Genomic DNA, 14321 nt, shown 5'->3' on the forward strand with positions numbered 1-14321 from the left:
AATAGCACAATATGTCAAAACGAGACAAAGACTTTTTGAAATACATGTGATTTTTAAACGAAATAAATATCTAGCTATAATCGGCTTTGATAGTGTCCGCACAATTTTTATAATATGGAAGTGTTTGACTTTCCTAGCCTATTTCAATTCCTTGAACTATAAACTTTAGCTGACGTCTGTAATTTAGTTGACCTCTGGCCCTTGAACTCAGACTTCCGAACACAGCATTTCTCGACTATTTTTAGTAGTTCAAAACACTTCATGGAGATTACGTCACTTGCAATTTAAGAACATGGAATTCAAAGTGCAGTATTTTTATTTTAAAACTTGCGCAGTAAATAGTCGGAAACAATAACGACATGAATGATAAAATAACGAAAGAAAATTTTGGTTTGGTGCCTGGAAGATCTTGGAAGAACATTCACATTTCATCGCTAGCCGTACGAAAAATAAGATGATGGTCTTTTCTTGGCTTTTAAAGGCGGAAGTAGAGACAACGGACGACTTCCCTGCGCAGGTCTTTCAAAGGACAGGGAAGTGGCCGTATCTGGAATGGAGGATCTGTCGGTTAGACTCTTATTGTGTTCCGGCACACCGTATACCAGACCGAGGCTTCCCACCGCATACATGGCTGAAACAGAAAATAAGTACATGTTAGAAAAATAATTTAAGTTGAGTCAAGATTGACATAGGAATGTTTACATATATCACTGAATCGGCCATTCGTTATAACAATAAATCGTTTGATATCCAGTCCTGTTGTAGAAGAGATCCTAGCTCCCTACATTACAGTGACTAGCTCCCTACATTACAGTACAGAATTGTGGTGTCGACAAGGTATAGTTATTGCAGAATATTTGACCTGGTTTTATTGGGTATATATCATAATTCTTATTGCTGGATAAACTTAACTTCAGTAAGACACAAGAAAGCATCATGCAATTCGCAAAGAATCAATACACATATAAAAGGAAATGCAAGGTCCGCAATAAATTAAATAAGAAAATGTCAAATAAAACGACAACATCCGACATAAAAATCTACAATAACAAGTATGTCGAACCCGAGTTAATGTACAACTTTAATATAGAAAATCATATGGCTGTAACGGAACTTCAGATAACTAAAGTCTGAACTAATGTCAATCATTGATAGAAAATCAGTTACTTTTGCAAACAGCGTTGACCGCAATTCTCTTCCATAGTCTTCTTTAAACTTTTCTGTCATTATTTAACATTTTTGACGAAAATTATTAGAATAAAAAGGGACATTTGGATATCGGAGCGACAGGAACATCTAATCACCATAGCATTGTGATGTAGTGAGGTTGTTGATTGACTGTATCGAGAAATGAAAAAAACTGAAAATACACAAAGGTGATTACTGAAACTGCTTATTACCAAGGCGACTACTGAAACTGCCTATTACCATTTATAATTATACAACTCTACTCTGAGACATAGATCTGAAATAGACATTACATACAGTGAGTAAAGGACAATATTTACTTAATAGGAAAACCCTATTCCGCCATAGGAATACCGTTCTTAGATATTTGTTGGTAATGCATTTGAATAACGTGACCGAGAAATGTGTTCAGCGTGACCCCGATACAGACATGTTAAATTCTACAGCACACATTAAGGCTTGAATAGATGATTTCTAACCACTCTCTAAGTAAATATTGAAACAACAGAGGTACATTAGCTAAATAACAATAGCAGGTAAATAACGTCCTACCGCGCCTCTGATACATCTATACAAAGGCAGGGATAATCATTTACTGATGGACCGTTAATTTAATGTATAGATTTCTGCGTTTAATCCTGCTCTTTAATACATTTTACTGGAGAGACATGTAGAAATAGGATTCAGTTCGTCTTTACGTGAAAATGGGTGTCGACGATACAAAATTTACCTACAGAATTTATAGAAAATCCTATAAACTATATGTAAACTAAAGAAATAATTTAGAAGTGTTCATTATAAACACAGATGTAGATTCATTTAATATGTTAGGATATATTGAATGTTCATCTTTTGTTTTTCCTACTTATGTGTGAACCTCTCCACTGCGAAATTAGACATTATTATCTACAACGTCCACGTGTACATGCATAGAGTTTTTATTTTGTATTAAGTGATATCGCCGCTATTATTGTCGTAGAAAAACATCTGACTTTTTCACATTTTAAAGACGATCTACTTCAACATACAACTTTTTGTTAAAAATGATAAACGGTTTACTTTTATTGGTCGTATTTCGTTTTATTACTTCCATGTGATTCCAGCATACAACTGCATGTGGGATGTGATAAGTGTACTTTGATGTTAACATTTCATCTGAAAAGTCTGAATATCCTCTCTGCAGTGTCATTAAGATGTGTATATAAATTTATTTCCCATCTTGAATGCTTTGTGTTGGGTAAAATGTCAACTACTTTCTTCAATGTGCAGGGTGATGCCTGTCCGCTAAAAAAGATTTAAGATAAACCTATTGAAGTTGACTGATTTTGTTGGCGTGTTTTACATAACAGCTAAGAAGTTTGTGTGTATAATTGGCAGTGCTGACAGAGGTTTGACATTGGGTCTAATGTAAAGGGCAAACTAGATAACCTGTTCGGAACTGATCACCTTGTCAGCAATATCGAACCAAGTAAGCTGCTTAGTCCTCAGGCCAACAATAATAAGTTCATTGGTTCTAAGACCATGCTTCCTTTAATTGTGTCTTTTCTTCACTTTAAAGTCTGATGTTTACAAATCACAACTAAAATTCAAGCCTTTTTATATAGATACAAAAATGTAACTGTAACTGCAATCTACTATAGTAAATATCGGGAAAGTAACTATGCTGTGACGAAACTAAAAGATGAATAAAAAAATAAACGGTTGAAGAAACATACAATTGGATAGACTTTGTATGTACCCTAATAAACCTCAAATATCATTCTCAACCATTTGCGGTAGGCAACGATACTTCTTCCCAACCGTTCGCTGTATTGCTTAATCTAAATCAGATTAGTTGTTTTCTTTCTCATACTTTGAAAACATGTTTATGATGATTCTATTTTATGTAAAAATAAACGTCGTCGTCTATACACATTTGTAAGGGAGGTTTTGACTGAACAGATAACAAATAATTCAGTGCGTTTGTTAGCCTGATTTCGTTCGGATATAAACAGATTCCACAACTTCCGTTAGGATCAATGGTGCTTCATCAATCACTGATGTTGTCTCTAGTGAAATAATGCTGGTGTCATATATTACCCTGCTTAGTGTGTCCTCTAACGATTTCAGATGGCCGAATTAAAGACAATAATTACGTGAAACAAACTAGGCAGGGATTTTTTGACAGATAGACTTGCAGTATAGTCTAAAGAATGAATGTAAACATGCCTGCACGTTTTATCATTAAGTTTGGCCGTTCAGAAAAAAAAGAAATAGAATGGGCTATACCGATTTCAGTAATAAAGACCCAGAATTCATCAATTGATGTTCAAAATGACAATGTCAGTTATACATTATATGGGATATTTCGTGAGATTATCGTCAATTTTGTTGTTTTCTACGTCGCAACGTTATTAAAAATTGTAAATGTAAATGAAATTTTGAATCGTCTTTATGTTAATACCTTAGTTACTGATATCAGATACAAAAAGACCAATAATGTATCACGTATGCACACTCAATAACTACTTTGTTGAAAATAAAACTCAACCAATCAAATCAAGGATTCGTGTAAAATCTATCGCGTTACCTGTTCAGGTAAATATCAACCAACTTATGTGAGATTATGACATAATTTGAGTGTTTCGTGCGCGGTTCAAGTACATATCTAACCACATGGGAACTCTCCTCTCAAACACGTTTACTGAATCATATTTGTTCGTATTTTAATGTAAAACTGTCTCTTCCATCTTCAGATATGTCTGTTGTAAAGACAAAAGTTACAGTTTTAACCTTTTATGTAACGTTTGTACCTTAGTCCTATTTTTAAGGCTAAAATATGTACCTATCTTTATCACAGGTAATATACAGGTAATATGAATTTATGAAGATCGGCTATTTCTTTCCGATTGAAGGCTATGCAGAAGTTTAATGATCGATGTATATACATTTGCTATATGTGTAAATTATTTGTGCTGTGTAATGTCAGTGATGTGTGATGTTATGACGGATCATTTCTCACATTAAGAAATATGGAAAACGTTATCATTAACACGGAAATTGCTGGTCATCACAAGCAGATCATACAGTTTACTCGGTATAGGTGACTTTTCTAAACTTTTAAACAATGAAACCTCTAACCATGATTGTCACGTAATTTAAATATCTTCGAGATAAAATTAAAGTGTAGAATGCTACTCTCTTTCACAAAGGCAATACTACACACAGATACTCTCACACAGTATAAGAGAGATGTGACCATGCATTCCTTAAGAGCAAGTGTCCTCAGTCTTATAAACGACATACATAGTACAATGTCCGATTTCAGGTGTTATATCAAATAAAACGTTAGTGCTGGCTTTGGATACTATGCATATCAATAATGGTGAATAAAGCTTAACCAATAGTTCAATCTGGCGCATAAGCTTACACAATCGTAGGTATATATGATAATGAGCCGTTACTAAGATATACTAGGATACATGGTATCAGAAGGTAAGTGAACATGATTTATATATATAAATGGTGTTGATATCTGATCGGTGATTGCACGGAGTGAACCCTTAAATTCTCGTGAAATCCTACCACTTATATAGTATTTACATACCGTATCCACACTCCACCGTTATATGTTGATTTATCTTAGGGGAGATACCTTGATCACAGCATACAACAGGCAAATAAAATGCATTATATGTAACTGCACTTGTGTTTGAAAGCTTATTCTGTTCTATCTTTTCAATAGAACCTTTATCCCAGGGGAAGAAGATTGATGTATAAAAACGTTACCAAAATGGGTCATTTGATAGAAAGTGTTTACTCTAGATCAAAGGCATTCCAATGTTGGCAACTCTGAAAACATTAAGTACTGTACAATTCTAAATAAAGGAAGCATATTTATCTTTGCTTTATTTGTTTTAATTGTAAATACTGAAACATTCCAATTGACATAAAAGGCAACCAACAAAAAAAAAAACAAGGTTAGACTATTCAAATACATTAAGTTTATCTTGCTTGTAAAAAAACATTTTTATTGGCTCAAAATGTTATCATCCATAATGTAACGTCAGTGTAATAATTTCCTAGTGGAAAGAGTCCAGCAACAAAAGTGGAATTACTTGTAAGATATTGAATTATAAGGATTAATTTGAATATATATCTTTATGTTAAGGAGATATAACACACAGTTCTTAGTGTATGCTCATCATTAACCGCGATTTATTTAGCGTACAATGATATTTTTGTATTATTTATCCATAACATAGAACCTATGTTCAAATTAATTCTTAATTAACTCCTCAATAGCACACTGGAAATTAGTTTGCCTAATTCATTAAAGGGAATGGCGTATCATAACTATTGACGTAGTACAACAATACTGTACTCATTGATATAATATATATCATTAAGCAGAAATAATGCTGCGTCATATTTTCCATTTATTTTTACACATGAATACTAAGGCATTCGTGTACATGTCAAAGATCAAACATAGATAACTACTCAGCAATTAACAAATCGTACTAGGTGTATAAACATTACTCAAAGAGGTGGGAAAGAGCGAGGACTTAGACACATACCAACACAGTGTAAAACCTTACTACACATGGCCGCCAAACTATGTCTGCAGTTTGGTCATTTATTTGCGCAAATAAAATTGCCTGGTCAAACATTACATAGATATAATACGTCCACATCTGATAGGCATTCTGCCTAAAGCGATCGAGGGACTAACCTCGACTGAGAGACGAATTCTCACAAATCCAAGCATTGGTTTCATCATGACTATAACCTTAGTGAAAGATTAAGTTACAATGGCGTGGACATTATTTAGCGGCGAACTCAGTGGAAAACTGCGACGGTTTCGATGTAAATATAAGCTTGAATTATGTTTGTATGTACCTGAAGATGGCCAAGAGGCCGAAAATGTGTAAAAGAGACAATTGTATTGTTTGACCAATACACGAATAGTTTTGAAATATTGTGACTTTACTGGAATTCTATAAAACGTGTTGTCATATGAACAGAGGCTGCTTACTTCTCAGTTACACGTGGTTCTATACTCCTTTCACTTTCTCACACGTTTTTGTAAGATGTTTCCCTCACAAATTGCTACCGTGACATCGAGATTGGATTAAGATCAAGATTAGAATCACAATAGACATTAAATAATGCGTCATATGCAAAATATCCTACCGTCCTTTTTGTTATTGAAAATGTTAAATTTGATTCCCATGTGCAATGCAAACTAAACATTATCCTTGTAAATGATACAAGTTAACTGAATGTTAAACCTTCTACTGTAGGGGATTTAATCATATACACAGGGAAAATGTCACGAATGTGGAGGTCAACGTGAACATGTTGTCCGCGTTCACCTTGCTTGCTACTTTTGTAAATCTTCTATTATGCTCAATTTACTGCCGTTCTGTGTGGTCTCACATTCATATCGTACGATATTACTTTCGTTTTTCCTATCAATGTGTAATCTATTCTATCAACTGCTTTTATAATTGAAAACTCAAAGCAGGGTTATCTATTTCAATATTCTTGGCAGAGTTTTAAGCAACCACCATACACCATAACCTTATAAGGTTTGACCTCAAACATAGTTTCAATACATTTTTGATGAAACCGACAAAAACTAGTAGAGTCAAAAGGGTGTTTAGGAAGGATCCAACACTTAAATTTTCAGTTCAAACACTAAAACACAGCATCTACACAATGTATCTATATAGGCATACTTACAGTATTTGTCTTGTTTTTGAAGTAATTCCTGACGTTCCCTGTGGATAGGGTTCGGGTCCTTTTTGATAGTACCACCTTTAAGTCCTCTGTTATAAGGTAAACACTCGGGTTCCTCTGAAACCTCCTGGGGTGCTAAACTGTACGTATTTAATGCTGGGAGAGGATATTCTATTAACCTATTACGGTGTTTCACCACATATTTTGATGGCTCAAAGCTAGAATTGTACTTAATATCTTTCCTGTACTCCAATTCTCGTCTGGAAAGATTCCGAATATCGCCCTGACCCGTGAGGTCAAGCTTTGGGCTTTCGAACTGAAATTGCCTGACTAATAGTTCCTTCTTTGAGTCATCAGGATATTGTACCTCATTTCGGTACCTGTCTTTTTTAACTTTCTCCATGTACGGTGAATATCTAGTCGGCACTTCCTTTCTCCCAGAATCCATAGATATGTTTCCATCTCGGTCTCTTCCGGGAGAACCCACAATATGCCTCCCGAAAACATCCCTCCGTTTGGGAGCTTCTGCAGTTAGACGCCCCAGCACCCCCTTCCGAGCGGTTTCAAATGCATTTTCACCGTTCGTTGCGAGGGGGTCCAACTTTGTTGGGGAAGGTCTGGATTCCTCTTGTATAGAAGGGAGACCAGGGGAACCCAGCGTTGGCTCTGGCTCTGAATCAATGTTTGGCGGTTTGGTTTCGCGCGAAAATTTATCATAAAAGTCACGGGGATATGTCATAGAAGCGGAACCAAAATTGGAATCGAGAAAATTAAAATTTACCCCTACCCCTTGGCACACAATACAGTGTCCATTACTATTCTGGTCCTTTGTGTCATATTTTCTGAAAGTCTTTTGCATGTATTCGTCTACGGAATTAAGGCCTCTTTTCTTACAATCGTCACAGATCCCTGGTCTGGTATTTCTGATTTCTTGTAATTCTTCTGCTTTCTTTTTCCGAGGATCGAATCCTTCTATTGTTGGTAAAATTCCATCGTCTTCTTCCAAAGAATCGTCTTCGGTTTCGTTACCATTTTCCTTTGATCTTTGTGCTTGGGACAAATTAGGATATCCTTGTCGTCGTCTTTTCTTCTTCTTTTCTTTTCCGTCAAATTTTTCAACGTCAGTTTTTATTCTGACTTTCTTCGCCATCTTTCCTATCTTGCCGACGGTCACTCCGTTTGCGTTTTCCTCGGAATCGAATAGAGCGTCTATAATGCCCGTTTTCATGGTTCCGTGAACCTCTTAATGTCTAGCTGTCAAATTATCAATTCAATTTTCAAATGAAAGAAAAATCATTGAAAAGCATGTGTCATCTCTACCATAACGCCATTTGTAATCCAATCTGAGTTTAAATGTCCTAGTGTTGATACCAAACAGTAGTGTTTACCGTATATGTATATGGTAGTGTAGGGCAAATTAATATCCCGAGAATGTCAACGCGTCGCTTCTGTAGTCCAGACAAATATTCATTTCTCGACGATTTCCTTGGTCAGGTGGAAATTTGAAGAGCAATGGGATTGAAAGTAATCGAGCTTGTCTTCAAAGTATTAGCTGGATGAAACACCACTCGAAAAAGATCCTAAATGCGTTGTCCAAATTATTTCTAAGTTATTACGCTGTCGTATGTATTCGAATATTTACTTATCCAGATGTTTTTTCCACTGGTGATGTAGGATGTCCAGAGGAATTCAATACGAGCCAGATTTAATGTCTATTTTCATCGCCTATTGTCCACATATCATTCTTGCCTGGTAATGAAGAACCGCGTATGTGCAGACTATTAGCCTGTGAAAGTGTTTCTCTCGGACCATATTAATCAACTTGTAACAAATAATGCTAAATTGAAACGATAATAAGCGTCCGCTGAGCACGCGACAAAGTGTAATCTTTGAACACACCTGTCTAAAGTTTTTACCAACGGATTTACTTATCTGTACATACACAGGTGTTGTGATGTGATGAGTCTCCTAATTGGCTCTCTTTGAAGTCCATTGTCTCCGAAGTCATAAATAGTTTGCATCGTTGCCAAGTCGTCGGTTCGATATTGGAGTGAGATAAAATCCACATAGAATCAGACCTGTTAACATTGCTCTTCACCATCAGAACAGGGCCCTCTTCTAGCCGTAAGTGTCACATGTTCCTCTGATACACAATACCGGAGCTCAGGTGCAACGAGTAAGACATCTCTGTAACGATCTGTAATTCTAACAATGATAACCCGTACCTAGAAGTAAATCAGTGTTTGACACACCACCGCCACTTCTAGTCGATATAATCCATACACCTCAAACTTATCTATCTGTTAAATAACAGTTCATCGCTACATGTCGAACAGTACTAGTCACATTTAGTTAGCTTTACACAGTGCACTTTTAATTGGTGTTTCTTGTCAGTTGATATTACATACACGATCAAAATTGAACATTTCTTCGAAATTGTATCTGTGAAGGCTTTAATAATACACTACTACCTTCGCTATAATGATATAGATAATTGGAGAAGTGCAATCGTATAACCAGTTAAAGCTACAGCCAAATGTACTCGACTAGATCGAACAGTGCTGCATATACATACCTAGGTAGGCTACACAGGTATAGCTCATTAAGATATATCGTACTACTGGTATAGAACTTATGGGAGATTCTTAGACAAATGTTTTTACAGGAAATCTTTAAAGTCAATACACTCGTACGATTCAGACCATTGAGAAAATCAGCAGAGTATTTGTAGCGTTTAGTAGGTCTATTATATCCTAATCAGCGATATGTCATGATCCTATATTTTACAATGTTGGCCAGTTAGACTAGTAGTCAAGTAATGGAGATAAGTCTTTCTTTGTGAGTAAATCATTTTCCAATTTATATGTGGACACAAGCGATAACTGAATGACTCTAGGTCAAGTCGGACTATTCATCACGAGAAAAGGTCCAGTTATTTATAAAGTCAAATGACTTAAATTTTCTAAATAGATTTCTTAATTGGCAGCTGGATTTACTTCGATTATGATCATTGTGTTGACATTATTATGCCTATCCTAAAGGCTAAGCTGGTTCCCCAAAATTCGGCACATTTTTGATAGTTATATAGATTGTATGTTTGTTTTAAGAACATTTAGATGTTAAGTTCAGGTTACCCAATTATCTCTCAGATGTTTTCAATAAGCCTATATGAACGTGATTTTAGTTATTTCACAAGGACAAACTAAGATGAGAAACTTTGTCCTTTTTAACGGATATAATTCTTGCATCAATAAATACATGAAATTGTTTATTGTTGTACTGGCACTTTCTATCACCTCAGTACAAATTCAAATGAAGGAAGAATCATTTCATGTTTTTACCTCCTGTTACCATTTGTCTATACTAAAACAGCCTTAACATGTATTACATAAATAATGAGTGTAGAACACCGTCATTAAATAATATTGACTTTAAACTCAATGTCAAAATTTGAAAAAAAGCAAATTTGATAACTTGGTATTTAAAGTTTGTATGGATCAAATATCATCAATCTATTAGAATTTGCATCTCCTTTAAAATTTTACAATGTATAAACCTAAAAAACGACGAAGTTGCATTTATTGCTATGAGGTAGATGGATAGTTTTCAACTCATTTTAAAGTTTTGAATGGGTCAGGAAATGCTAAGTTATCAATATTTTTTTCCGATTTGAAATAAACGATGACGTATCATTTTTGTTATAGAACTGTTTGTTATAAACACCATTGGTATTGAGAGCATAGATGTCAATTAAAATGTGCAGTGGTTGAATGCAAGGGTATAAATACACATGATTATTTATTGCCGAGATGGCAGATGAGACCTTGATTACTACGTAACGTTTATAGATGATTACATTTTGTTGACTCGCATTGAAATCATTTCTATAGCCTATCTATATGTGTCTGGTGAGGTGTATGTATATAAACAATCATAACGGTGGCTATTTAAACCTGTCAAAGTGTAAAATTAATCATGCGCGATCTATTATTATCATTGGGGAAGTAAATCAGAAAGTTTAATGCTGTACAGCAAAGTCAATATTTAGAGATTAAACGATTTTCTTTAGAAACGTTTACAAAGAAAAGCTGAGTGTGAAAACTTCTGGTTCCCATATGTGTTGGATATGACACAATGTCTACCCCATCGGTTTATATTGACACGGTACTGAATGTCGTGTGTCGTAATATTACCATCTTATAGACTAGGCAGATAAGTCATTTCACAAATACAGCCTGTAAGTGTACGAAGTTGTGTATTGAAACATGTGGCATACTTACGCGCAATGGGATTTTCTCAAGGCAATAAAACTCGGTTGTTTGGATATAGATATTTAAATTCAATAGAGCAGCATGAAGGTATTATTAATAAATAGCAATGTAAACATATGTCAGACATCAAATATTTATATGTGTCATGTACATTTTCCTTCTCTTAATAGCATTTTCTATTCAAGAATTACCAGATAAACACATTAAGTATTAAAGCTATTATTTTGTATATTGTTAGGTTCATATATTTTGAAAGGTTATTCTAAATGCATGATCTTTGATAGCGTACGTTGGAAATATGGATGCTAGTTATTTCTTTCAAAATCTTAAATCATTTTATTTCCTCTTGTATACCGTGATATTCATACCTTTAGGCAAGTTGTCTGATTTATTTCATTTTGTATCATCTTATTATCAACAATCTTCGTCTCTAACAACTTTGGCGTGTTCTACAGGATGGACAATGAACATTTCTCTTTACAGAGATACCTTGGTCATTTGTATGACTCTCTGATGCTGGATTGGTTTTGAGTGGTGGGTGGGGTTTATATAATAAATATTAAACATACGGGTCCGTCTCTATTGGCAAAGGTTGTGGTTTAACGCATTGAACAGGTAAACATGATCTAGACAGAATCTGGAAATGAAAGTCAAGAGCATATCATATGAAGCTCTCTGGTTATGTATTTTATCAGTATATATTCAAGTTTGAATTAACATGGCGATTATGGAAATACGTGCCATGGATGAATCATTATTTCATTATTTGAACAAATCTATCATCATGTAGGAAAGCTTGTTTGTTTTATTTACGGTTGTCAAGTCTTTAAATGTTGAAATTAAAAATAGGAAGACATGGGTTCGACCGAACTGTTGTGGGTAGGATGATTTCGATTGTTTAGGTAGACTGCAATCTGAAGACATTTTAACAAAAACAAACATGGCATTGAAATAGATTGTGAATATACATTAAAATGGATATATTATAAAAGTGACATCTAAAGTTATAGACGTGGGTGCTGGGAATATAATAGCTAAAGTTGTACAAATAGTTTATAGATTTCATTACCACCGCGAGACATGCGTTTTAATCAACACTCATGTAACTGAGACGAGGGAACACAAAATTACAAAAGTAATTATCTTGTCATATGCCATACATTTAAAAGCAGTTAGCAGTCGTAATATACTATATGAATATATCGCGTTTCATTTTAGGTCAAAATCCTCTGAAAACTCAGATAAATAGTTAATAAGAACTAACGGTAGATGACTATCTCGAAGTCTGATTAATTCTTTCGTGATGGATTAGCCATAAGGCAATTTCCCCATACAATAGTAAATTATGTTATATTCCAGAGCAATTGGTAAAACCTAAATTTTACTGAATTAGGTAATTTTATAATATAAATTGCACTTTCAGATGTCAGTAAAACTTGAAAATATTATATAAATACGCATGTATATAAAGACCTATTGCTATCATACAATAAAGAGTAGGTAGGCAGATAACTATGTAATCAAATATAACCCAATGACTAAAGCCTTTACAAGCCATACAAGTTAATTATTTCAGTACACTGTTGATTTGTTTGTCTCCTACATGGTTTAGTTGGCAAAATGATTTGTTAAATTAAAAATTATTATGTCTTCTAAATAAACTTCTGTATTTACCCAGTTTCAAAAACTGTTAATTCTCTTGGTTTGATGAATTAAATTGATGATAACATCATAAGTCAAATGTAAATTATTGTTTATGATACCAAAAATGTGATATTTATCAACGTACGAAATCGGTATACATACCAAATATGGACACACATCAGAAGAGACCACATAGAGCTGTATGTGAAGCTCGATAGAGTTATTCCCCTTCATATCATATGAGTAGTTGCGACTTACATATATATTCAAAATAACATCAAACATCAATAGATAATGAGGTGTCGTCATAAGTCAATGATTATCATAGACCGGTAATGTTTAAAGTCCATTCTGAGGCTGAAAGTCTTCAAAATATTGGATGTTGTACTTATGGATGAAAAATGTCTTAAATTAGTTTTTTTTTCTTTTTCATATATTAGCACAGCTATTGAAATCGTTCAGTATTATATTTCAGAGTGAAATACAGTGTATGCACAAATATAACAAGGCGAAGTCACTGGGTATCAGGCGTACTGTAGATAAATTTTTATTTATCCGTTTGGTCTAGTATTGATAAATCACCTGTTGATATACAGTGTGTATGACAGTTAAGTCATTTTCATTTCATTTCCCAAGAAAAAAAAATAAATAAATGACTTACATAGGAGGAAATGTATATGAAATAAAATGCCCTGAACATAGCTTGTTTTGTTTCCTTGTACCTAATTATGGCTTTGTGCTCTAAAGTTAAGAACAAAGAAAAATATTGTAATGACTTATTCTCTCTCTGGAGAACACATATCTGGTAAAATATCAACCTATACTTTGTATTTACTGTATATATATCAACATTTTGTCGGTTTTCAGTAAAACCAGACATTGTTTCATAAATAAATTTAAACTTTGTTAAAAATTTTTTTATTCAAATATCAAAAGTGAATAAATCATTGAATCAACCTACATGTAAGCTTACACTTTATATTTGCGGACAGTTAATTCTCAGGAAGACATCAAAGCTTTGGTATAATTGAATAAAATAAATGTATTATTGACCACTAATCACTCCCATAACACGAGAGTCGAATGGTCTGCCTTTTTTTTCGGACATCATTGTGCTGACTGTCGACTCTCATTTCCAAAGGCTTATTTCTTTGATGTATTAAAATCTGTTGTCGGGACAGTAGCACAGACCATTCAGGCACGTTTAATATCTATTTAAATAACCAAGGTCAGGTCAAATGTAATGTTATCGTGCCATATATGACGATTCTATTTTTATTATTTTTGTTTTGAATAGGGATTATACTAATTTATTATTTATGTCATTATAAACAGGTTTATTATGAAATGTTACGGGTGGGATATTAACTAAACATTTGTGAATTCATTCCAGTATATCACAAAGCGTTTTTACACATACGCATCAATGGTTTTAAATCGAAACCATCTCACTCGCTACCCGTGAGAAATCAAATATGAAGGTTGAAATTGAAG

General features: G+C 34.1%; 1 protein-coding gene across 1 annotated transcript; it reads right to left on the reverse strand.

The window, feature by feature from the left end:
* Positions 1–298: 298 nt before the first annotated feature.
* On the reverse strand, positions 299–9727 carry LOC138335487 (uncharacterized). Its single transcript, XM_069284598.1, has 2 exons — positions 6916–9727; positions 299–631 (listed from the first exon to the last, which is right to left on the reverse strand). Exons 1-2 carry the CDS (start codon positions 8138–8140, stop codon positions 435–437), a joined length of 1422 nt encoding a protein of 473 aa, XP_069140699.1. The 5' UTR covers positions 8141–9727; the 3' UTR covers positions 299–434.
* Positions 9728–14321: the final 4594 nt, after the last annotated feature.

This window comes from Argopecten irradians, chromosome 1 (assembly GCF_041381155.1).
Source record: "Argopecten irradians isolate NY chromosome 1, Ai_NY, whole genome shotgun sequence".
NCBI classification, from domain to species: Eukaryota; Metazoa; Mollusca; class Bivalvia; order Pectinida; family Pectinidae; genus Argopecten; species Argopecten irradians.